This window comes from Montipora capricornis, chromosome 3 (assembly GCF_036669925.1).
Source record: "Montipora capricornis isolate CH-2021 chromosome 3, ASM3666992v2, whole genome shotgun sequence".
Taxonomy (NCBI): domain Eukaryota; kingdom Metazoa; phylum Cnidaria; class Anthozoa; order Scleractinia; family Acroporidae; genus Montipora; species Montipora capricornis.
The window spans coordinates 68,324,604-68,349,603 of record NC_090885.1 but is presented as its reverse complement, the minus strand read 5'-3'; the positions used below and the strand labels follow the sequence as shown (position 1 = coordinate 68,349,603).

At 40.6% G+C, this 25,000-nt stretch overlaps 2 protein-coding genes and 1 long non-coding RNA gene across 4 annotated transcripts in view; 2 read left to right on the top strand and 1 right to left on the bottom strand.

Moving 5' to 3' along the window:
* Positions 1-25,000, bottom strand: part of LOC138041009 (uncharacterized) — a 301,351-nt gene that overhangs the window by 73,161 nt on the left and 203,190 nt on the right. The gene's annotated exons all lie outside the window — the stretch shown is intronic.
* Positions 1-25,000, top strand: part of LOC138040986 (uncharacterized) — a 73,542-nt gene that overhangs the window by 1,390 nt on the left and 47,152 nt on the right. The window contains exons 2-9 of one of the 2 annotated variants that reach the window (XM_068886740.1): positions 10,067-10,135; positions 10,959-10,990; positions 12,989-13,075; positions 13,486-13,536; positions 14,041-14,514; positions 22,968-23,093; positions 23,946-24,176; positions 24,781-24,951. In XM_068886740.1, coding sequence (XP_068742841.1) covers positions 13,012-13,075; positions 13,486-13,536; positions 14,041-14,514; positions 22,968-23,093; positions 23,946-24,176; positions 24,781-24,951 — 1,117 coding nt within the window. In that variant the 5' untranslated portion in view covers positions 10,067-10,135; positions 10,959-10,990; positions 12,989-13,011. The remainder of the gene's footprint in view (positions 1-10,066; positions 10,136-10,958; positions 10,991-12,988; positions 13,076-13,485; positions 13,537-14,040; positions 14,515-22,967; positions 23,094-23,945; positions 24,177-24,780; positions 24,952-25,000) is intronic. The other variant, XM_068886741.1, reaches the window with a different exon arrangement.
* On the top strand, positions 15,052-19,789 carry LOC138040997 (uncharacterized). The gene is made up of 3 exons (XM_068886759.1): positions 15,052-17,282; positions 18,360-19,368; positions 19,615-19,789. Exons 1-3 carry the CDS (start codon positions 17,223-17,225, stop codon positions 19,743-19,745), a joined length of 1,200 nt encoding a protein of 399 aa, XP_068742860.1. The 5' UTR covers positions 15,052-17,222; the 3' UTR covers positions 19,746-19,789.

Sequence of the window (25,000 nt, the reverse complement as noted above, 5' to 3'; positions counted from 1 at the left end):
AGGGCCTTTCCGGACAGGTGACAAAATTGTTTATTTTGGCAAATTTGCGGTCCGAAACTGCGTTTTAAAAGTGCTGATGGATTGTCCCGACTTGACAATTTTTGGCTGAAGTGGACAAATTTTGTCCTAGGGTAAAAACAGGACAAAAATTGGTCAAATGAAAAAATGAAGGGATACAGTCACGCGAACATGTATTTTGACGCGTCACGGTCGGTCGCAATACATTCACAGGACGTCAAATTCGAGGTTGTTTTCTAAAACACCCCTCAGCAATTCTTCGGTCGGCGTAGTGGATCTCAAACCGAGACCGGTGCTCCGGGAGTATGGATTGTTGAATCCCACGCGTCATACGTAACTTGGTTTCGAATGATTTGATGTTTCAAAACACAGCACATCACGAGCAACATTTCTGTTTGAATTTGTGCCAAATTTAAGAGCAACAGGCATGCCAAAAGAAGAAGGATATTGGCATACTCCATTTTTCCTCCAAATGAAATGTTTGGCGCGTTTGTTGCAAAGTCGAATGATTGACAGATTTGTTGACCATTTGCGGCTTCAGTGCGGATTCAAAGTCACTCACTCTCTCACTCATGCCCTTTACGCCTAAGTGGCATCATATGTAGGGAAGTAACATGCTCTCTCCACATCTGCCGGTCCCTTGCCATAAGCTTGATGCCTCCCCAGGTCTTCCCCATCTCCTTGATTTCTTTCTCCACTGTCCGTCGCCATGTGATCTTGGAGCGGCCCCTCTTGCGTTTCCCTTCTGACGTCCAGTGTAAAGCAGTTTTCGCAATGGAAGCATCTTGATGGGTAACATGGCCAGTCCACCTCCAGTGTCTCCTCATCAGGATGGTAGCCATTGGTTTAGTTCCACACCGTTCAAAGGGATCTTTATTTGAGATGACAGTAGGCCAAAAGATGCGTAGGATACACCGAAGGCTCTTGGTGTGAAATGTGGAGAGTTTTGATAAATCCTTCTCCGTTAGGCGCTAACATTCTCAACCATACAAGGGAATTAAAAGGACGCAGCTGTGATAGAGTTTCAGCTTGGTGAGAGTACTGTAAGCGGTGGAATTCATCATGTTAAGCGGCCTTGTTGAGACGGCTCCAGATCAGTTGCTCCATCTCTACTGACGATACTGCCAAGATAGGTAAACTGATCTGTCTGTGTAAGGAAGTTCTTCATTATCAATCTGGACTGGTCGTGCGTCGGTACTATTCAGTGCCATAATTTCGGTCTTCTTGCTGCTGATGTTGAGGCCAAGTTGAACTTGCTTCGCAAAGGTGTTAAGGCGTTGGGTCTTCTCTCTTGAATGTGCGTGTGGGTGTGTGATAGTAAGGCTAAATCATCATCGTAATCTAGGTCTTCCAAATAAGAAAAGGGCGTCCATCTGATGCCCCTGATCTGATCCTCAGTGGTGCGCCGCTTGATCCAGTCCACAACAAGGTTTAAAAGCAATGTGGACATGACACACCCCTGTCTGACCCCAGTGTGGACTTCAAATAAGATGTTACCATCACCAACCGAGAAGGTACAGTTGATAGAAGCTTTTGATAATCTCAGCAAGGTGGGAGGGGATTCCATAATAATATCTTCCAGAGGCTGTGACGGTGTACACTGTCGAAGGCCTTGGCAAAATCTACATAGTTCACATAGAGAGTTCACTGCCATTCAGTACCTTGTTCAATGATATTTCTCAGCGTGAAAATTAGTATGATCGATACAACCCCTTCCTCTCCTGAAACCTGCCTGTTCCTCGCGAAGCTTTTGGTCAGTGATAGGCGCTTCATGGTGACTTTCACTAAGATCTTACTCGGAGTGGATAGCAATGTCATACCATGGATAGCAATGTCATACCACGTCAGTTGCTACATTCAGACAGAGCTCCTTTCTTTGGTATCTTGATGATGATACCCTGATTCCAGTCATCAGGGATTTTCCTCCTGTCCCATATGGTGTTCAAAAGTGGTTGCAAGATGTTTGCGGTGGTCACAGCATCTGCCTTGAACAGCTCAGCATTGAAGTGCTATTTGCAAGGTGCCTTGTGGTTTCTCAGAGAATTAATGGCCGCAATGATCTCTTCTTTATTTGGTGGTTTAGTGTCAACTCTTAGGTCCTCCTCAGCTTCTGGTATGTCAGGCTTCTCGTCTGTTGCTGGTATATTAAGGACTTCCTTGAAATGTTCTACCCAACGTGCTTCTTGTTCTTTTTCAGAGGTGAGGAGCTGTCGTTGTTTGTCTCGTATAGGGGCTTTCCTACTGCCACCATATTTTTCACAGAACAATTTAGTGATTTTATAGACATTTCTCTGCTCTCCCTTTTGTGCGGCTTCCTTTGCTTCCTTTGCCAGCTCTTCCGTATATGTCTTTATGTCAGTTCGGATCTTTCTCTTGACACGTCTGTTGGTTTCTGCGTATGCCGCCCTATACCTCACTCGGAGTCTGGCTGAACTGCCGTCACTTATCTTCTTCTTCAGCTGGCGCCTCTCTTCGATAGTCGGCCATGTGTCTGGTGTAATCTATTCTTTTTTTTTTTTAGTCTTCTGCATCCCCAGACAGGTTTTACTTGCTTCATCAGAGATGTTCCTCACTTGCTTTCACTGTTGATTTACAGTGTCTTCTTCTTCTTCACTGTCTTGCTCGTCTATGTTACTCAAGCCTTGAAACCTGTTCCTCAGCTGTAGGACAAAGGTTTTTTTTTGTCCTAGGGTCTTGTAGTCTGCTGATGTCATATCTAGGGGTGGTGTGTTTATTTGGCCCAGCTGCTCTAAGTTTCAGTCTCACTTTTGCAGTCGCAAGATGGTGATCGATGCTTGCATCAGCCCCTCTTCTTATACTCTTACGTCAAGCAGGGAGCGGCTCCACATGCTGTCTATTTGGTTTTGATCCCGCCCATTTGGGGATGTCCAAGTGAGTTTGTGAATGTTGCGATGCGGGAATAAAGTTCTACCAATGATCATGTTATTGAATTCACACCACTCTACCGACCGACCTCTCTATTGTCGTTCTGCGCTCCACATCCCTCTCTTCCCATTATCCATTCAAAATTCACGTTGTCCGAGCCAACCTTGGCGTTAAGGTCACCTATCATCAGCAGGAGGTCCATACGATGGACGTTCTCAAGTGTCGCTTGGAGCTGCTCATAGAAGGCTTCTTTCTCTCTGTCGTTGCTGTCATTAGTAGGTGCGTAACATTGTATGATGGACAAGTTAGTCTGCCTACCCTTAAATCGTGCTTGAATAATCCTGCTGTTTAATGGCTTCCATTCCATTAAGTACTTTTCCATTTCTTTCTTTATGATAATTGCAACCCCCTCATGATGTGAATCATCTTCTCTCCCGGAGTAGAGAACTGTCTCTCCTGTTGTTGTCTTCATTCTCCCAGATCTTGTCTATCTACTCTCACTTATGCCTAAGATAGCTAGTCTGTAACTCTTCATTGCAGCAATGACCTGCGCCATCCTACCTTGCTCACACATAGTTCGTACATTCCAAACGCCAATCAGTGTGGTCGTTTACGCTATGACGGCTCCCGTTGTCATGAAAGTGGCTTCCTTTCGGCTCTGACCTCTGTCAGTCATTCGAATTCCATTACCTTTCTGGTGTTTTCACTTTTCACTCTCACTGCTGCCCATGGCATGGGTTCCGGAGGCTCGTTCTGCGCAGATGATTCATGTAAGTTACACGTTGCTGTTTCCGTAACAAAGAGTTTTTTTTACATGACAGGGTTGTTAGCCCTGTGCAAACCCCCAAGGATGACCGGTAGATTGCTCTTTGTCTGGCCCCTAACCTTTCATCTATCTGGCATGTGTGACCCTACCAGGACCTCTAGAGGTCCAGCCAGCATAGCTCTCAGACTCATTGAAGAACAATGTTTGTCCGTTCGTTTTGCCTAGGACAATTTAAAATTTGTCTGTTAGTGCGGAAATGCCCTTAGCAAAAAGACGTTGATGTTAAGGCTTGTCCAAACGGTAAATGTTTCACGATTAAACATGCTTTAACATGTTTTGTGGTAAAACATGTTGATGTTTACAGAGTGCCCAAACGACATAAAATAACCGAAAAAATATTTCATTAATCCAAAAGGCAAAGAATTGCGGGGTGCCGTGACGACACCGTATCCATGGATACAGCAAACCAGTAGACTCAGTACGCATGTGCGCGTCAAAACCAAATCGTATTCAACACGTTAAAAGTTGTTTAAACAACACAAAACAAGGTGGCCAAACGGAAAAAAATGTTTTGTCCCCAACAATGCCCGTAAAACATTAACCGTGTGGACAGGCCTTTAAGATACAAATTTTGCCGAAATAATTACAAACAGTTGGCGATTAATCCAAGGTTTTCGATGTAAAAATGCGTTCCAGATAGCCTTGCTTGAAACTCGTCAGTGGCACTGCGTTTAAGCTAGTGGCACCTAGTTCAATGCTGCGCAATGTTTGATGATTAACAAATGACCAACGTCGCTGAACTACTGTCAACTGACAGCATTCGACATGTTGTGACATTGCACAATTCAACATTTGTTGAACAATTAGAGCAGGTTTTGTTGGCCAACTGACAAATGTCAAATAGTGTGTCACCGGCCGGAAAACAACGGCAATGTATCCTCGACGTGTGGCCACCTTCTCGACAAACCATTTATTTAAATAGTTTGACATTTTTCTAATGGTAAAATCGACCAAATTAAGGCACGAGCAAAAAACAGAGTGAGCGGAGTGCGCGGGAAGACTGATGTCATCCTCGTCGTTGGCCGCGGTTCGCGTTTGATCGCTCGTCCTCCCCTTGTATCTGAAGACCTTTTACAGCCGACCAACTTCACGAGAACATTTTCGTATTTTTATTTTTCATTCAAACTTACTTTGCAGTTATCACATTCGAACGAACATACAACACACTCTCGATTCCAGCCCACACCTGTCAGTTACTCTGGTGGTTTCAACATCGCTGCTCGACAAAATCGAACGGATGTTGAAGCAGTTTTCCCGGACCCTTAACGCTCGAAACGTCAACTCACAAATGTAATTTGCCTTTATCAAATCGTTTGAAATAATCATTAAAGCAAGACACATTATTTTAAGGTACTCTGCATAACAACGACGTGAAATCATCAACGTGAGCATGCAACAGAATCTTTCATTCTCAGGCTATTTTCACTCTGAAACCATTCGTACCATTTTTTCTTTAGGATACTTAGCCTACATTGTAGTAGGACGTACTATACGTGAACGAGTTAAATTTAAGTTAACGAATAATTGTGAAAGACTTGCGATAAAGCAAAGTTATATATTGAGGTGACATCTTCGCCGACTTCGCCCTCGTAGATCTTAAAGTGCCCATAACCCCAAAATATTTTTTTCGCTAAAATGAATCTTTGCACCTGTTCGAGACGCATTGCGGCCATTTTTTCCTTTTTCGAACAAATCCTGCCATTTTATAGGCTTCGGAAGTTGCGAAAATCCAAGCATCTTTTGTTCACACCGAATGAGAAGGGGAATGGGTCTATTCCTGTTGTTACGTCACAATCTACTTTGCATGCATTTTTAAAAAGAGTTAATGCAATGTAAATCAGTTTGTGACGTAAAAACAGGAATAGACCCACTCCCCTTCTAACTCGGTCGTGAACAAAAGATGCTTCGATTTTCGCAACTTTCGAAGCCTCTAAAATGGCAGGATTTGTTAGAAAAAGGAAGAAGAAGCCGCGATGCATTTCAAACAGGTGCAAAGATTCATTTTAGCGAAAAAATATTTTGGGGTTATGGGCACTTTAAAGCAATTTTCAGGATAAATGGATCACTCTGATTGGTTGTGTTTTGGTCGGGATTTTACAGTACGGGCCAATGTTTGACGAGTACGGGAAAGAGGTGTACCAAAATGCGTCCCGCACGTGCAGCACGATCATATTTCCCACTAATTAAGGCCCTCGCGTTCGGTTATTAAGTAGTTATTATTATATAAACACCAATGAAATACCAAGTGAGCTTTTGCGCGGAAACATGGTATATTCACAGGTGAAGATATTTGGTAGCTTTAGCAACGACGACAGGAACAGCAACGAGAACGTCTTCTCAAAACATAAATTCGCGTTATTGTAATCACTTCGCCACTATTCCAAGCTTTTTAACATGAGAATGGTGTGGAAGTCCTTCAAGAATGAAACCGATATTAGTCATGCTTAACTCGACGAGAAAAAAAGGACTCTGCAGAAATCGTGTTAAGTCTTTATTGAGTATGCGCAAGCCGTTGCTTGGACACGTTTCAAACCCAGACGCCATATTGATTTTCGTACTGAAGGCTCGATCAAAAACATGATGCGTGCGCTGCCTTAACCAGTTTGACGGGAGTGACTAGCCCCGAAACTTGGGCTAAACTTGCGACTTAAAAAGACTTGACACGATTTCTGCAGAGCCTCTCTTGTTCGCCCTCTGGCGAGTTTTAGACAGGCTCTGCTCGCACGGTGAATTTAGGGGAGAAAATGAAAATTTATCTCCAAGTGCTGACGTTCTCCATAAAACTTCAAATTTGGTTATTCCACGTTTTTCTGACGACGGCAAAGAAATGGACAAAAGTGAAAAGGGAAAGGAAAGGAAAGGAACTTTATTTAAGTGTCTAGTCGTTCTAGCACGCGCGTTTTTGAGACGCGGACGGCAACCGGAAGTGAATATCTCGCACGCCAGGTTAGCGGTCTCTCCCAGATTTTTAAACTTAGGGTCTCTAATAGTGAAAAGATACTTCGCGATATAAATGTGGTTGTGTGAAGACAAGTTAATAGGGAAAACAGCTCACTTCCTGTTGCCGTCCGCGTGTCAAAAACGCGCGTGCTTAAGCTCCCTAAAAATGCATGTGCAGGGCGTGGAAAGGCCACTAAATGTGCAAATTTGTGACAGTTGTCGTTGCTAAGGCTCCCTCTTTATCTCTCAGCTTCGCGGCTCGGTGAAGAGGGAGTTTAAGAAATAGGGAGTTTAAGAAACCACGACGGCTACGCAGACGAAAACGTCACTCCAAAATATAACTTTGAGCTGTTTTAAGTATTTCATGATTATTTCATCTTGTTTATATTATTCAATGTGAGTGAAGTGTCCTGAAACTGGATTGGTACAGATTTGAAGTAAAGAGTGAGACTTAAAGATTCACGGTAGCTTGTCCACGTTGTCGTCAAAACCTTAAATTTGGTCCTTTCACGTAGTACTTTTGACGAGTACGGAAGAGAATTGTTTAAAAATGCGTGCCGCACGTGCAGCACGAGCATTTTGATTCTTTTAACCAATAATATTACTGCTCTTTGGCGTTGTCGTTGCCGTAGCCGCCGTCGTATCTACGGCTACGGCAATTCCACAAAACAATGATATCATTGGTTAAAAGAGGAAAAAGAATCGTGCCGCACGTGCAGCACGCATTTTATTGCTGTACTCTGCATAACAACAACGTGAAATAACCAAATACAAAGTGAGCGTGCAAATGCGAATCTTTCATTCTATATTTTTACTCTGAAACCGCTCGTCAAAAATTCAATCTTAGGATCACTCGCCCACATTGCACGAGGTCAACGAGATTAAATAACAGCGAAAGACATTGTGCAAAGTTACATTTTGAAGCCGTTTTCGCCGCTGTAGTAGATCTTAAAAAGTCCCTAGTATATCCCCCGCTAGTCACCTCCACTTCAATTCGGTGAATAGTTGTTAACTGCCAGGTAAGAAATAGGCTAAGATCAAACTACTTTGGCTTTTGGGAAAACGCGAAATTTCCGTTTGCCACTTGTCTCTCTAAGGGCCGATTTACACGGTACGACTTTGTCGCATGCGACAACGGCTTACGACAAGCCCACGACATGATTTACGATTGTTGTGTACGTCAGAAAAAATGTCGTAGCATTTTAAAACATGTTTTAAAACGCTGCGACAATCGTAAGTCATGTCGTAGGCCTGTCGTGAGCTTGTCCCATGCGACAAAATCGTATCGTGTAAATCGGCCCTAAGGCCGATTCCCACTGCACGATTTTTTGGCGCATGCGACAAGCTTACGACAGACCTACGATATAACTTACAATTGTCGCAGTGTTTTAAAACATGTTTCAAAATGCTACGACATTTTTTCTGACGTACACGACTGTTTTAAGAAAAGCGCAAAAGTTTATGTACAAAATCAAGGTATTTTACATTGTTAGAATAGTTATGTAAAACTATTAAGACCGATTTACACGGTACGATTTTTGTCGCATGCGACAAGCTCACGACAGGCCTACGACATGACTTACGATTGCCGCAGCATTTTTAAAACATGTTTTAAAATGCTACGACATTTTTTCTCACGTACACAACAATCGTAAATCATGTCGTGGGCTTGTCGTAAGCCGTTGTCGCATGCGACAAAATCGTACCGTGTAAATCGGCCCTTACAGTTAGTCTGATTATCCATCCGCTGTTTTCAGTAGATTATAAATTGTAGATAGGGGATCTTCCTAGAAAAGCTCGATTAGAGCTTGCTAAGATCTCCTCCCATTATGTGTGTTTTATTAGCAGATAATTAATCCTAGAGAAATCATTACAAATGTAATAAGAATATAAGAATAAAAAATAAAAAATCGTAAACGAGTTGTAGACCTGTCGTAAGCTTGTGTCGCATGCGACAACGGCTTACGACAAGCCCACGACATGATTTACGATTGTTGTGTGCGTCAGAAAAAAATGTGTTAGCATTTTAAAACATGTTTTAAAATGCTGCGGCAATCGTAAAGCCCTGGTCAAACGGACTCCGTTTGGCCAGGCCTTGCGTGTACTTGCATTGACTTGCGATGACTTGCGCTCACTTTGGTCGAAATCAAATTTTCCCGCAAGTTGACGCAAGTTTTTCACCGTTTGCCCACCCAACCCAAGTCAACGCAAGTTGGTTGACCAATCAAACTAAAAAAAAATGTTTTTTTATTGCGACTTGCGTGTACTTGCGAGGGAACTTGCGAGTCCGTTTGGCCACCCAAAGCAAGTCTCCTACGCAAGTTCAACTTGTGGCTACTTGCGACTACTTGCGAGTCCGTTTGACCAAGGCTTAAGTCATGTCGTAGGCCTGTCGTGAGCTTGTCGCATGCAACAAAAATCGTACCGTGTAAATCGGCCCTAAGATTTTTCGTGCAACTTGTCGCGTAACAATGTTCCGTTACAAGTTGAGGTGGTTTGTTGCGCGTATTACCACCTTCTTGCGCAACAAATCTTTATGTTGCAAAAAGTAGACGTGGCTTTTACTTTTTGCAACATGAAAATTTGTTGCGCAAGAAGGTGGTAATACGCACAACAAACCATCTCAACTTGCAACGCAACATTGTTGCGCGACAAGTTGCACGAAAAATGTTGCTCGTATTACTGGGCCTTAAGATCACCCTTTTAGCTAGTGTAGTTTTATTTTTAGTAGATAATTTTAAATGACTTTTACGTTCTGCATGTTAAGTATTTCAGTCTCACCTGTAGTCATATTTGTCTACATTTCAACTGAAATTTTGCAACTTTTGTAATGCTAAAATTCCATAATCTTTGTTTCCGGAAAGTTTCCAGGTCGGCGAGACGCAGAAAAAAAAATTTTGTTTAATTTATCAAGATAATTCGTTCTGCTCTGTGAAAAAAGAACTTAATTTGCATCTTGAGGAAATTACTAACACCGAAAAGTCATTAATTTAACAAAGATATGCTTGGACAATACAGTAACCTTTTGGGTTTTATTTGGTTACTCTGTAAAAAAAAAGAAAAAGAAGAAAAACCTGCGATCTGAACAGGCGCTGTTGACGCTAGAATTTACGAACTTCAAACTCAGTGAAATTTTTATGCACCAATATCGACTTCCAACGCTGATTTCTGGAGCTTAAGTTTCATATTTCATATTCATAGTTGAAGCAGTCCTGATAAGTTATTAGTTTACCCTTGGTCGCAAAATTAACAACGATTGCTGATCAAATAATGGTCGGTCAATCTAGAGTTTACCATTGTTAACCCCGATATTCGTGATGCACTGCATGCGATATTCATATTCAACATGACATAATGCTCAAGCTATGAAAAATAATTAATTTCTCTCTTTTAAAGAAAACTCCACGCAAATATCACAGCTATAAACGAAAAAACCAGCAAGTTATGAAATCCTCCATGGATTAGGTAAGATAATTTATTTTATGCCTTATAATTGTGGTTTCGAGAGAGCCCTTCGATATACCGACGGAGGAAAGCCAATCGATATACAAATGGACAAACAAAATCATATCTTACTTGAATAGGTTTTAACTTTATTATTTTCACTCTAAGCCATTATTTTTGTAATTTTATGTTATAATTTTGTGATTATAAATAAAGCTCATTAACTCGTTTTATTCAATTCGTTCAATACATTTGCCACCGTTTCTACAAGTATAACGAATTTTGCGATCGGAGGTTTTCTTTTCCTTTCCTAAAAATGAAAAAAGCAGCCGGATTATTTCGTTATCTGAAGGATTATCTCGAAGGTCATGACCATTATATTTTTTTCCGATCTTGATCTCTTGAGCTGGAAGGATCTATGAAGTGCAGTATAGTGTTTTCGTGCATATCCCGAGATAATAAAGCACAAATCGGCAAAGAACAAAAATTGGTCAATTTTTTGCTTTTCTCAGTTTGGGATTTTGAGATATTTGAGGAAAGAACTAAAGCAACTTGTAGAGTTTGTTGACCCAGAACCAACAAGGAATAAATAGTAGTCAGTCACGATTATGTTGTAATTACAAAAACGAGAAAGCGAATGAACGGTTCGCTGATTTATGCCCCACGTCCTAAAATCCGTTTTTTCACGTTTTTTGAAAAGTACACTCTTTCTTTTAAAAATCTTTTTGTATAAAATCATTCAAGGTGAGATTAATTAATCAATATGTTAAGAACATACCAAGAACTGAAAATAACCAGGCTGATCGTCTATTTTCTTGCTAATTTTCTTTTGTTTGTTTTTCAGTTGGTTTTTGTGAGTAGTACTGATAAATCAAGGTAAAAGAAGAGGAAACTGTAGTCTAACAGGACAAGATACTCAAATAACATGATGATTAACAATCAGTTTGTTTTCAAACTTAGTATACCATCGCAACTTTAAGAACAAGTTACAAACGTTTTCAGCTAGGCTCAAATCGCAAAAAAAAAAAAAAAATCGTTCACATTCAGCCCCAAAATTAGAGTGAAGTTGAAGCATTAGAGTCGACGACGGGCTGGAAGAACATCATCTGAAAATATAATAACTTCGAGTTATCTTAATCATTTCCTGATTATTCCGAGTGGAAAAAAAGACTTGATGTACTAAAAATTGCCGGAAACACCAACGAACAAGAGCCTTTTAAATAATGAACTACTGAATCATTATCTAATGTCTCTAATTGCTGACGCTGGTTCATCAACTAGGTTTTTCTCTCGTAACTCTTTGTATGTTGTAGGACCTTAGTTTTGCTTTCATTTGATAAGGGGCACCCAACGTCAATTTTCGGAAAATATCTGTTCGGAAGACGATGTGAGATCTAGGATTTTCGGAACATTTGTTGTAAAATTCCTTGCTTGCCTGCCTCTCCCAGGATTTTCAAACATCTGAAAAATAGTACAATTGCCCATTTTTAACGGGTTTTCACCCTAAAAAGGTCACCTAGAATTTTCGGGAGCTTTTTTTCTGGCTAAAATTTTCGAAAAGGTAAGTTTTGATCCCTATAATTTTCGGATCACTAGACTTTCAGCTAGGAAATTCGAACAGATGAAAAATTCTTAGGGGATAAAAATATGCCTACATCTACCGTTTATATACTAAAATATGTTTAATAACGCTATGTTTAAGTGGTTTTGAACTATATTCTCGTTGGGCGCCCCTGTTTAAATTTTCGCTTTTATTTTTGGACGGGAGGGATCAGTCAATGTAGAAGTATCACGTAGTTTGCACTATAGATTCCTCTCGCGCCCACCGTCAAAGCTTACAGGGCTTTTTCATACAGTGTAGTTAATTCCTGAACAGCTGTTAGCCATGAATATGAAGAGGGAGTTGGAAAGTCATCACTGACATAGAATCTTAATTACTTTTTACGCTTCTGGAAAATGTCGTCGTTGTCCTAACAACATGGAATTTTAAGATCAACGATAGCGATGATCACGAAAATGCCACTTGCACCATCGATAGTCTTTCGCGATTTTTTCACCTCGTTTGCTTTGAACAATGTTAGCAAAGTATACTCGAAATAAATTGGTAAGGCGGTTTCAGAATGAAAGATTCTCTTTTGCCTGCTCGTGGTTCTGATCTAAACTTTGGTGATTTCACGACCGATGACTCAGTTGGTTGAGCACTGTACTACAGTGGCCCAGTAGGTCATGCTGGTGTTATTTTCTGCAAGTCGAGAATTTCCTATCTCGACTTTTAACTCGAGATCTCGACTTAAAATCCTAACCCTAACCCTATACTGCATTATAATGCGAAATCTCGCCTTATAATGCGAGATCTCGAATTACAATGCGAGATATCGATTTATAAAGCGTGATCTCGACTTAGGGTTAGGGTTAGGGTTAGGGTTATAAGTCGAGATCCCAAATTATAAGTCGAAATAGGAAATTCTCGACTTGCAGAAAATAACAACACCAGTAGGGTGTAGGGACGTAGTCTCCGATGTTTTGGTCTGACCTTGTCTGGGCGGGGTATCTTTCACTTCCAAAAATTAATGGTAAACTGCGCAACAAGCAGTAAAAGGAAAGGAGAAGTTATTTATTTAAATGTCTTATCTTTGTGTTTTAGAACAAACAATCCGAAAGGTGAAAATAAAATCGTCATAATTTCAAGCAACGTGGTGAATTCGGGATTGTCGATCGGTACTCACTGGAAATGGAAGAAAGTGGAGCTCCTGTTGGCAGCTGCTGTCATAACTCAGTATCTATCTACACAGTTATATGTATTAAATAACCAATAGTAATAAGATAAGAATATTGTCTGATTGTGATGTTAATTCTTCCTCTGTTTCTATAAAGCAGATTTGTAAACCTTAAAAGAAATGGTACAACAACAATCGTTTCTTCTTGGGCTTATTTGCATCGTTGCATTTGTCACAACGAAAGGTGAGCGACTTCAACTGTTAGAAACTTTCTTCAGTATAGGGCTAAGGTTGTAGATGCAAGATGCTGGTTGCCCTACAACCTGGTTCCCAGGGTCTGGAGACCCTACAGCTTCTCTTATCTGTCAACAGAATGCGGGCTAACTCGAATTTTTCAGAACAAAGTATAAAAACTACATTTCAAGTCCTCTAAATTAATTGAAACTCCAGTCTTTTAGGCTCAGTCGAGGACTGCGGCGAACCCACTAAACTAATGTGAAAAACATTTAATTAAACACGTGCGTTTTCTGGAAAAAATGTAAAGGACAAACGCCTCTTATAGAAGCTTAGTCCTTGTTTGAAATAGCAAATAACCGAGAATGATAGATATTTTAAGAAAGTATGTTGAACAAATTTCTTCTCTTTTATTTTCAGCTCAAACGAACTCTTCGTTGGGTTCTTCAACTACTTTTAATTTTACATTTCGTAAGTATTAATAATAATACTGAATAATAATACTGAATAATAATAATAATAATAATAATAATAATGATAATAATAATAATAATAATCATGATCATGATCATGATAATGATGATGATGATGATAATAATAATAACAAAGTGGATTAGTGTCTGATGAGCCATTGGCCAACTGACTACGGTATATGGCTTATTACATGGAGGAATGATTGTTTGACTCATTGACCATCTGAATAATTATTTGACCGATTGCCGTGAATTAAGGGTCCGTGCAATGACGAGAGCACTAAATGGTCAAGTTGTCCCTCTTGAATGATTGACTGAATGATCTGACCTGGATCAACCTATAAGTTTCAAAGTTGCTTCTTATGAAATGTCAGAATCATAAATCTGATCGTGACATTCATTGCTCATTTTCGAAAACGCTCTAAATTCCAACTGAGACTGACAAGTGATCAATGAGCAGTGCATTGACTGCCTTCATGCTTGTTCTCGTTTTCTACTTTAGCTTCGCATTGCACTGACATCAATGGAAACATTCGTCAAATTGGTGAAACGTGGAAAGAGGGTCTCTCAACGTGTTCTTGTTCAGGCCCAGCTCAGATTGCATGCATAATGGAACTTATACCTCCACCGATTCTACCCACTTTTGTCTGCGTGGATAATCAGCGAAACACGAGAAAGCCAGGCGACGTTTGGTTGGCTGATCCGACAACGAATTGCACGTGTACATCAGGCAACCACGTATTATGTCAACTGCTAGCCGATCCCGTGTGTCTTGATGTCAGCGGAAAATTTAGAAAGAATTTTGAGACCTGGTTGAACAGCTCCTGTGTGGAATGCGCATGCGTAAATGGAAGCATAAACTGCACAAAGTACTTTGTTGAAATAACGCATGGATTGTACAAGGTATCGGCGTCTCCCACATGCGAGCTGTGTGATATTCAAGTACAGACAGCATCGTTCTTAAGTGCCTGCAAAGGTGAGTGAAATGGTATCTTTCCGAGGCGCATAAGTGCTTACAGCAGTTTATACAATGCAATACTATACATACAATACATGTTTAATTGACCGCTCCCCCTAGGTGCTTTTCACAGCCAATGAAACACAATCAACGCAACGACGAAACAGAACAACAACAACAACAACAACAACATTGTTTATTCGAGTTTTCTTCGTACGTACCGGTATCATATCACATCATATATTTTTATTCACACTCGGATTTTAGAGTAGTTTGGTGTAGCTAGTATCTCCAAACATTTACCCTCCCAACAATGATACCCCACAGAAGACAGACCACAACACCCGGGAACTACATGCCCTACTCTTAACGACTAAGTGTGTGGGTTCTTTTACGTCCCACACGATTATGAACATTGAAGGGTTGTGAGGCGGGACCTACGGTTTATCGTCCTTATCCGAGAAGACTAGAGAGTCTAACCATTTGCAGATGTTATTACAAAGGCGGCGCTTTCTTCTCAGTTATTTAAGAGGCCCCGACTGTAAATATTGAGAATCGCTGGCAAGGCTTGAAAATTCAAAAATCGTGATACTTTGCCCAAAGACGGCTTTTGGGGCACTAGTTTCGAAAACGTAATTTAAAGTTTCAGGAAATCTAATTTTTCGAGAAATTTGGGGAAAAAGGAGAATTTGTGATTTGCCTTATTAATTATGCAAGAATAATGGTCGAAAATTGATCACTTTCTTTTAGCTTGCATTCAAACAATTTGCATCGCCAAAAAACGAAATCGATTTTGAATAAGAGCATAGCTCTTCGTCTTTCTACCAGTGGGAAAGGTTTTACTTTCTTTTATAGTTTAGATGTTTCCCCGGCTTTTTGAAAAATGCTACTGTGCATGCTTTGGAAAACAACAATAAATTGAGCAACTTCATCAGCTTTAAACTTATCTTGGTATGTCTGATTTCAAATGGAATTACATGGCGTGGGAAAGTTTGACCTTAGTACTTCCAAAATATGAAATAAAAACTCTGGGCAATTCAGGCTTGCGACGACAGAAAACAAACATTGGCGTTCACTACGTTGGAATAATTTGCATAATGCAATTTTCTTCATGGGAAACTCTGAAGAACTATCTGGTTAGAGGAGTGCAATTTGGAGGCTGGTATTTACAAGAAATACTCAGACACGAGTTTTATGTTGTAATCTATCCTTTTTTTCAATGTTGTTTAGTTTTCACATCACTCGACGCATTCATTCGTAGGATTGACAAGCTACGCTACTGATTGCGTGACTGGTGTCACGTAAATATCTTCCAGGATTCGAAACATGCCTAGGAAATGTGTGGTTTTGAGGAGCTGCAGGGAAAGAGAACCACTTGAAGCATGACAAGCATTGCCTTAATCTAGTCTAAGATTTTCAATTTTTGTTATCCTTTTCATTTTTCTCTCCTTTTAGGAAGGTTGCTATTATTCCAATCATAACATTTCCAATCCATAATTACGTTACCTCCCAAGTTTGTTTGTAAAATGCCGCGTCGGTCTGAAAATCAAGTTTCAAGGTTTCATTAATATCCTCCAAATAGTATTGTTTCCATTTATTTACAATTTCTTTCTGAAAGCATTAAGATTTCCCTGAGAAGTACTTTCTTCCCAAATTATTCAAGATTAACAATAGGGAACATATGTGTTTACAAAAATTGCTTTTGTTATTCAAATTTGCCAACCACAGGAACAAAAGACCCTTTGTTTCGACAGCCAATGAGGCTTTGGTTGGCACATTTATGACAATAGGTGGCGTCAACGATATCTTCCCTATATCGCACCCCAAACACAAGGCTAAAAATAGCTCATGTTCCAAGAAATCAAAGTCATGCAACACCATTAGACTGAAAATAACGTGATACCATTCTCCTTACAACATTAAATTTGTTTAAAAATCACAAACAGCCCGCTCAGTCATTAAAAATGCTTAGCGTGATATTTGTCTTGATGTAGTGGCTTTCAGGTAGTTACCTGTGTTTGTGCTCAACAGTGGAACCCCATGATGCAATTTTGCGCTCAGTACTGGAATTTTGTTTCTCAGTCGAAAGAACACAGTGTCAGATATCCACCTTTGTTCAAAAAAAAAAAATCTTTAGCGTGTTTAAATTAGAATGTCATTTTGCAGTTTTGCTTCCCTTGTCGGTGGAGCTTGTGGTCCAAGTGCTGAAGATCCAAATGATTTCCAATTTGTGGACTTGAAAAATTGTAATCGGGAGGTGAAAGGGCACCTGAAGTTTTGTAAAATCGTAGCCAACACTGAGAGTACCGACAGCGAGAGAAAGTTGCTACTTGCCCGTGCAGGTAAGTGATAGTACTACTACAGCTTTCCTCGATTGTAACGGCAGGTACAAAACACAGGTCACAGGTCACAGGTCACAGGTCATTGTTTTACCAATACAGAGAGAATCTTAAACATTCATTAAAGCTAACCTTTGAACTAATTAGGCCTAAACAAAAGATCTTAGGCCTAATGTTAGTATTGGTAAACAGTTAGGGTTGTTTACCTGTGTTTTGTACCTGCATCAGGTATTTTCGTCGCACAAGAGTGCCAGCTTCACATGACTGTATGCCCCAAGCACAGAGACAGCTACGGTATTCGCTGGAGAACTGGCAAGACAAGATGCGCTGTGCCAACAGAAGTTGCGGGCCACAAATCAGCGACAAACGTGGGAGATCGCGGGATAGATGGCCAACTGTCTTGCTTCATCTTTAAAGAAACCGAAATGCTTGTGCCAGCTGGGTCACGTACGTAATAATTAACACCCACGTTAATTTTCTAGACTTAAGAGATGTTTCCTGTAAAATAGTATAAAAATAGCTTTGTATTTTGTTTTAATACGTGCCAAGACAATATACATAAACGGAAATCATTTTTAAGCGCAATGCCCATGTGCGGAGGAGGGGAAGGGTGGGTAGAGTGGATTATGATCATAGTTATTAAAGAGAAAGGGACGTGTTCCAAGGAACTCTTTATTGCAAACGTTTGTGCCGTTTGTGGTTTTATGCAGTTTTGCAGAGCTAGCATTTGTTTCAGATTAGTTTGTGAGTATTTGCCTGTTGGGGGAAGGGGTGGGTAGAATGGTCAATGATCATGGGTACTTCAAGACAGAAAGGCGCGTACTCGTTTAAAGAGCGTTTTATTGCTAACGTTTGTAGTTTGTAGGCGTATACAGTTTGCAGAGCCTAAATTTCTGTCTGTTTATTTCGTGCGTAATTTCCCGATGGATTGAGTGAAGAAAAAGAGCTTACAGCCTCCGCCGTCTTTCAACCACGGGTCCAACGTTTTCTTCAGATAAAAAAATAGAAAATAGTGTTCTGCAGAAAATTTGTAAGGCCCGCTTACATTGTAATTCTTTCATCCTTCCACGGTAATAAATTAAAGTCAAGCAAACATCTGACTGACTACGTGTAGTCTTGCCACTTGAGTAAATTCGCTTATTGGTGCTGAGCAACAGAATTCATTGACTTTGTTTAACGAGCCTGGCACAGAACCGTACAAATATTGACAGTCCTGCGAACGCACTATTTCAAACATGATTGAACTTATGTAAATCTGTAAGACGAAAGTAAGACTAAAGTACTCAGTCAATCCCAGGAAAAAAGCCTCCTAAAGAAAAACAATAACTAACAACAAACTCAACTCGTATTATCACGGGAATAGAACCAAGAAAAACAAATAACATGTCATTTTAAAACTATCACCTTTAACGCTATCGCAAGAAATGACATTACAGTAGAAGAGATTGTAATTGCTTCCCTCACTGTAGTTTTAATTGAAGTGTGTGCTGTATCATTTCAAGCCTTAGATTTTTTTTTTTACAGGTGCACGTTTCGGATACATCTCCAATTGGTGATCACTGTATGACATATGCACTGAGTGACCCACATGACAGCTCTTTTCGACAGAAATGCCCACATATTCACCACGATCACTGTGCAGAAGGTGTCAGTTTAAGCACTCTGTTGGACCAAATTAACAGATTCGTTGAGCAAGCTTCGTTTCAATCAAAAGATGACCGTGACGAAGCCACCTATGTGGCAAAACACAGCAAAGAAGCAATAGAAAGCTGGAAAGCTCATCACCTCCGATCAGTAAGGCAAGACCAGTCTCGATTACAGATTCTTGAGAAACTTGATAGCGAATCAGTATACGTAACCCAGGACTGGGCAATGAAATTTCTTCCGAGAAAGTATCGCGAATCCCAGTCTGACTGGTTTGGAAAACGCGGTATTTCATGGCACATATCTGTAGCTGTTCGCCGCCACAACGAGCAACTGGAGTCTCAAGGTTTTATTCACATTATCCAGAATTGCACCCAGGGAAGCTCGGCTGTTGTCCCAATCACGACACATGTTCTGAAAACTTTGAAAACGGAACACCCAGAGGTGAAGCGAGCTTTCTTTCGACAAGACAACGCCGGCTGTTATCACAGCACTGCCGCCATCTTGTCAGTACCGGTAATAGAAAGAGAATCAGGGGTACAAGTGATCGGGGTTGATTTCTCAGATCCACAAGGTGGGAAGGGACCTGCTGATCGCATGGCTGCAACCGTCAAAGGCCATTTTTCAAGGTTCGTCAACGAGGGGAACAATGTTACTAATGCAAAAGAAATGGAGAAAGCGATTCTCTCTCATGGGGGCCTTCCTGGTATTCGAGTGGCTGTGATAGAACGCTTAGGCGAAACGGAAACCCTCGGGCTGCAGCAGAAGATTGCTGAAATCAGTAAACTGAACAACTTCAGTTTTTCTGCTGGGAGAGTGAAGGTTTGGAAAGCCTTTGATATTGGTCCTGGAAAGAATATTTGTGTGGAAGGAACAAATGGTGACTGTGGTAAATATTATTGTGGGATCATTTACCATTCCTTTCACTAGTTTGAAGTTAGTAATAACGTATTCAGTTGAGGTCTCTTGCGTTAAACCTTTTGTTTTCAGTAGAAACGTGCAAGTCACGAGCATGTAATCCTTTTAACTGTTATGAGAAATCGCTTGGTTATTGTTATAGTATCCTCTTCTGTAGATTTTTCGTAATGACTAACATTTTCAGACTATTGTTATTATCATTTATGTTTTCTCCCAGAATCCCAGTGCCGAGCAATTTCAACCTTTTTCTCTCCTGGAGATTTTAAAGAGTTAGCCCCACGAGATAGCCGAAAGAAAGAGCCCAATGTGAAGACAACTGAAGATCGAGAAGAAGGGGCCAAAGTGTAGATCAAAACCAACAGCAATTATTCATGTGTCCCAAGGAGGGTTGCACTCGCGGATTCCAAAGGCACTCCGCACTAGAAAAGCACGTTATGTTTGGAAAATGTACTCAGACAATTGAAAGGGAAACACTGCTGGATAGAGCGAAGTTAAAATACGCTGAAATACTCTGTCAAGGCGAAACTTTTATGCCAAAATTACCATCGACTAGTTCCACTGAGGGTGAGGCAATTCTACCTGAAGGATGGGCTCTAAAGCAAGCGAAGAAAGCATATCGTTTCAACGAAGAGCATTGGCGTTATCTTGAAGCTAGGTTTAATATCGGCCAAGAGAGCGGCATGAAGATTGATGCAGATGTTGTTGCGAAAGAAATGCGGAGAGCGCGAGGATCCAATGGAGAGCGGCTATTCAGGGTGTCCGAATTTCTGACAACTCAACAAGTGGCTTCTTTTATCTCTCGGATGGCCGCCAAGATAAAACAGCAATCTCTCAAGGGGTCGGATGCTCCGACTGAGCCACAGCCAGAGCCAGAGCCAGATATTATTGCCTGCAGGATGAACATAACTTTTCTGCAGCTAGAGAAGCGGTGATGGATGCATTGAATGTGCAGCACCCCATAAGCCACGACCAGTACGATATTTGTTTAATGGTAAAGGAGAACACACTTGGAAAACTAAAGCTTGGTGTGCTGAAATTTCTGTGCGAGAACTTGAATATTCCAAAGCCACCTGACCAGAGGAGAAAGGCTCCCTACATTTCTAGTTTGCAAGAACTTGTAAAAAGCTGCTCTTGCAGTAAAGTGTGATCACGAGTTTCGGAATCAACGAGGCATTCAACTTTGGGAAAAACAAGCCTTTTCATTGATATTAGTCGGCAGTCATCTCCTATGGCCTCCACGTTAACTTTCCTTTTTCTGTGCATTTTCGTTTTTCTTAGATAAATAAACGTTACCTCATAGAGTTTTATTGACAAGCTTCAGATTTTACATATGTTACATCACTCGCCTCTCTGTCTCTTAAACAGTATTACCGTGTTAAAAGTCAAGGCATTCAAGTGACCTATCCTATGATAGGTTTTATTATCTTTGATCAATTAGTGGTGATCAACCATGAAGAAATTATGCTGGTCACTCAGACACGGTGCTTAAAAGATTCAAAGGATTGATTGAGGTCTCATGCATCATTGTATTTCAAAACTTTGCTTCGAAGTTCTTAGGAAGTGATCAAAACGGTTCATTAAAAGGCATGTTCCGAATCCTGGAAAGAAATTTACGTGACACCAGTCACGCAATCAGTAGCGTCGCTTGTCAATCCTACGAATGAATGCGTCGAATGATGTGAAAACTAAACACCATTGTAAAAAAGGATAGATTACAACATAAAACTCGTCTCTGAGTGTTTCTTGTAAATGCCAGCCTCCAAATTGCACTCCTCTAACCAGATAGTTCTTCAGAGTTTCCCATGAAGAAAATTGCATTATGCAAATTATTCCAACGTAGTGAACGCCAATGTTTGTTTTCTGTCGTCAAAAGACTGAATTGCCCAGAGTTTTTATTTCATATTTTGGAAGTACTAAGGTCAAACTTTCCCACACCGTGTATTTCCATTTGAAATCAGACATACCAAGATAAGTTTAAAGCTGATGAAGTTGCTCAATTTATTGTTGTTTTCCAAAGCATGCACAGTAGCATTTTTCAAAAAGCCGGGGAAACATCTAAACTATAAAAGAAAGTAAAACTTTTCCCACTGATAGAAAGACGAAGAGCTATGCTCTTATTCAAAATCGATTTCGTTTTTTGGCGATGCAAATTGTTTGAATGCAAGCTAAAAGAAAGTGATCAATTTTCGACCATTATTCTTGCATAATTAATAAGGCAAATCGCAAATTCTCCTTTTTCCCCAAATTTCTCGAAAAATTAGATTTCCTGAAACTTTAAATTACATTTTCGAAACTAGTGCCCCAAAAGCCGTCTCTAGGCAAAGTATCAGGATTTTTGAATTTTCAAGCCTTGCCAGCGATTCTCGATATTTACAGTCGGGGCCTCTTAAACACCCTGAGTGTTGGTCCTGCCGGAGTTAAACTCACGACCTCCCACCTGACAGCCCGGAGCTCAACCAACTGGGCCACCGATGCGCTGTCGATCGTATTAGAACTTCTTTCGCAAGTGATTGACAAAACTTTGGAGATTTTTGGCTGGCATTCGCGAAACAATCGAAATTGCTTACTTGGGTCTGTTCTCTCTTTACTTTGTTTATTCTATCCATTTTTCTTTTTCTCTTTTTTTCCTTAATTCTGTTTCATTATTGTAAGTGCCTCTGTGCTAGGTACAATAGACAGACAAGTCATGAATGCGAGTCGATATGAACTGTCTACATCTACATCTCATTCTAGCGCTGGAGCACTATTTGGGGACACTGTAAACTGAAATTAACAATTAACGGAAATCAAGTCAAATGTTGGTTTTTTCAGGAGAGGGGAAACCGGTGTACCCCGAGAAAACCTCTCGGTGCAGATTAGAAAACCAACAAACTTAATCCACATATGACTCCGAGTCTGGGAATCGAACCTGGGCCACATTGGTGGGAGGCGAGTGGTCTCATCACTGCGCTATCCCTGCACCGCGCCATCTAAATGTTCCAGCACTCGGCAAGTCCCTTTTGACTTATATTATGGCTGTTTCTGCTTAGGTGGCCTCCTACACCATAAACCGGCTTTTTAGAGACATCACGCCTGGACCCCATCTGCGTCAGACCAAGTTTTGCGCTAAAATTAACAGTAGACCCAATGTTGAAACCAATTTATTTTCCCGCAAAACTTGGTTTAAAAAAAGACATTTTTCTGACGCTGATGGGGACAAACCTGATACCAGATTCTTGCTCTTGGTTAATTATTGGACTCTTGAGAGAACATTATGGACATGGAGGATCTTTGAGACATGGGTACTACGATTTATAGTCCTTATCCGAGAGTCTTTGCACGTCTCTGTAAATCGTATGCTCGATTTCCGCCACTCTATCTCCGGATTCCGATCTTCGTTTCTCCCCGCTCTTCGTGGGAGGAGCACGGGGCTCCTTTCCCAAGACAACCACTAGAAATCGAGCCTACCGTGAATCAAAATAGTTTAAAAATGAACGGCTCTAATATTCGTTGAAAATGTCCTCGGACACTGATATTTACATGCGATGGCATTTATTTCAAACAGCCTCTGTCACTTTTGTTTCATTTTAGCATTTCTTGACAACAGAGCAAAGCTGACCAAATGTGCGTCACAGGGCTTTTATATCCGGGACTCTCACTTCTGTAATGGAATAGAAGAATGCCCGGATGGATCTGACGAGACAGATTGTGCAAATGGTAGGCGACTCCAGGCGAACAGCCTTTTAATTATGGTAAATTACGTTTACTGGGAAGAGGTATTTTCTGAACTCTTTACTTGCACAAATCCCATAATACACCTCTTTCATTCTCTAAAAGTTTGCATAATCATTGTTTAAAATTTCTCCTGGGACATGATGATGTCCCAAGAGAAATCGAAAACAATACCTATGGAAATTGTTTCGGGATAAAAGAGGTATATTATGGGATTTGTGCAATTAGAGAATAGGTTCAAAACTGCATGTTTGTATGACAAACGTCTTGAGCTCTTCAACTAGATTATTTGCCAATAGAAATACCTTGAATCTCTGCTGGTTCAGGATAGGTTTTTCTTGGTATGACAGAAAGAATGTGTCAATATCAGTGGCGGACCCAGGAAAGAGCCGCAGCCGCCACCCCCTCCCCTCCATTTTAGACCAAAGCCATCTAGGCCGAGGCTTTGCAAAGCCTCGGCCTAGATGGCAAGTCTGATAGCCGTGGGCATGCGCCCACGGCAAGTCTGATAGCCCTTTTACTTACAACAAGTTCTGCATCCGCCTGCCATTTCTAAATTCTTACTTGTTGCATAAGACACATGTAAAGGATAGTAAATTGCCTTCGAGCTTCCTGGATTCATAACTGGAGCGATATAATTTATATTATGAGAAATTGTTAAGCGTAGGTTACGTTAGTCTCGCTTTATGGGCATCTGGCTCAAATTCACTCCGCACCTTAGAGACTTGAAGAAGTCGTTTTTGAGTCAACGACTTTAAAAGATAATGAGGGTTTTTCGTGTAGAGAAGAGCCCCCAGTTGATAAATGGTTTCGTTTCTTAATTAAATTTGACTTCAGTTACATGCAAAGATGAAGAAAATGGGATACTGGTCATAAAGAGCACAAAAGGATGGAAAGTTTCCAGGTGTCTCAGTTGTCACTGCATTGGGGGCCTGGTGAATTGCAAAAGAACTTTGACAGTCAATTTCCCTGCATACTTTTACGGTGCCTATCAACATAAGCAGATTTGCCAGCAGCCATCTTGCAAGGTCCTCGAGTTTATAATAAACAATAGGAAACGTTGTGAAGGTAAGAATTCGTAAACTACAGCGCGTAATCTTTCACAGATTTTTAAAGCGCAAAATGAAACAACTTGGTGAACTCTTCGTAGTAGACCCATGCCGAGATTTTCAAATCTCCAAGATTGTTAACGCCAGCGTTTATAATAACAATAACAATAACAATAACAATAAACTTTAATAATTGTCAAGGCAGGTGAAAATGTAAATTTATACTTGCGCGTTATAAATAAATAAATTATTAAAGTAAATTAATAAAGTCAGTCAGTGCCGAGGCACTAATCGAGGACACTGAACGAGAAAGCTAATAAATTTAACTCAAATCGAATCAAATATTGGATTTAGAGGAGGGGGAAAACCGGAGTACCTTAAGGAGCAAAGTAGAGAGTGGTCTCACCACTGCGCCATCACTGCTCCCTATTCGTTGTTTGATGCAACTATGAACTAACCATCAACTTCTGTAAGGACTATCATTCATTAAACTGCGATAAAGAAGACTGCATGCAGTTATTTCGATCCAAATAATATGAGGTAACCACCAAATGTGATTCATCGAATGACCTGTTGTCAGTATACAACAGCGCGAGTAAACTCTATGGTTATTTCACCTTCAGGTGCTGAATTGATAAAAGATCGAGGGATCATATTTGAAGGACAGACTTGGAAATATCAAGGATGCGATTTTTACTTTCCGGGGACTCGTTCACGGCATAGTTGCCCAGTAATGACAAGACCCGTATGTAATGTCTACAACGGATATATCTGCTGCGCTTCTCATTGCCCAGGTATGCTGTTCATTAAGCCTGGCTTTTCATGAAGTAAGACGCAAGCATT

Excerpts from the sequence above, each read along its gene's own strand:
- LOC138040997 (XM_068886759.1), top strand. The coding sequence starts at position 17,223 with ATGGCCAACTGTCTTGCTTCATCTTTAAAGAAACCGAAATGCTTGTGC. Across the intron at positions 17,283-18,359 it reads GCTTGTGCCAGCTGGGTCAC|GTGCACGTTTCGGATACATC; the intron begins GTACGTAATAAT and ends TTTTTTTTACAG. Across the intron at positions 19,369-19,614 it reads AGGAACAAATGGTGACTGTG|AATCCCAGTGCCGAGCAATT; the intron begins GTAAATATTATT and ends GTTTTCTCCCAG.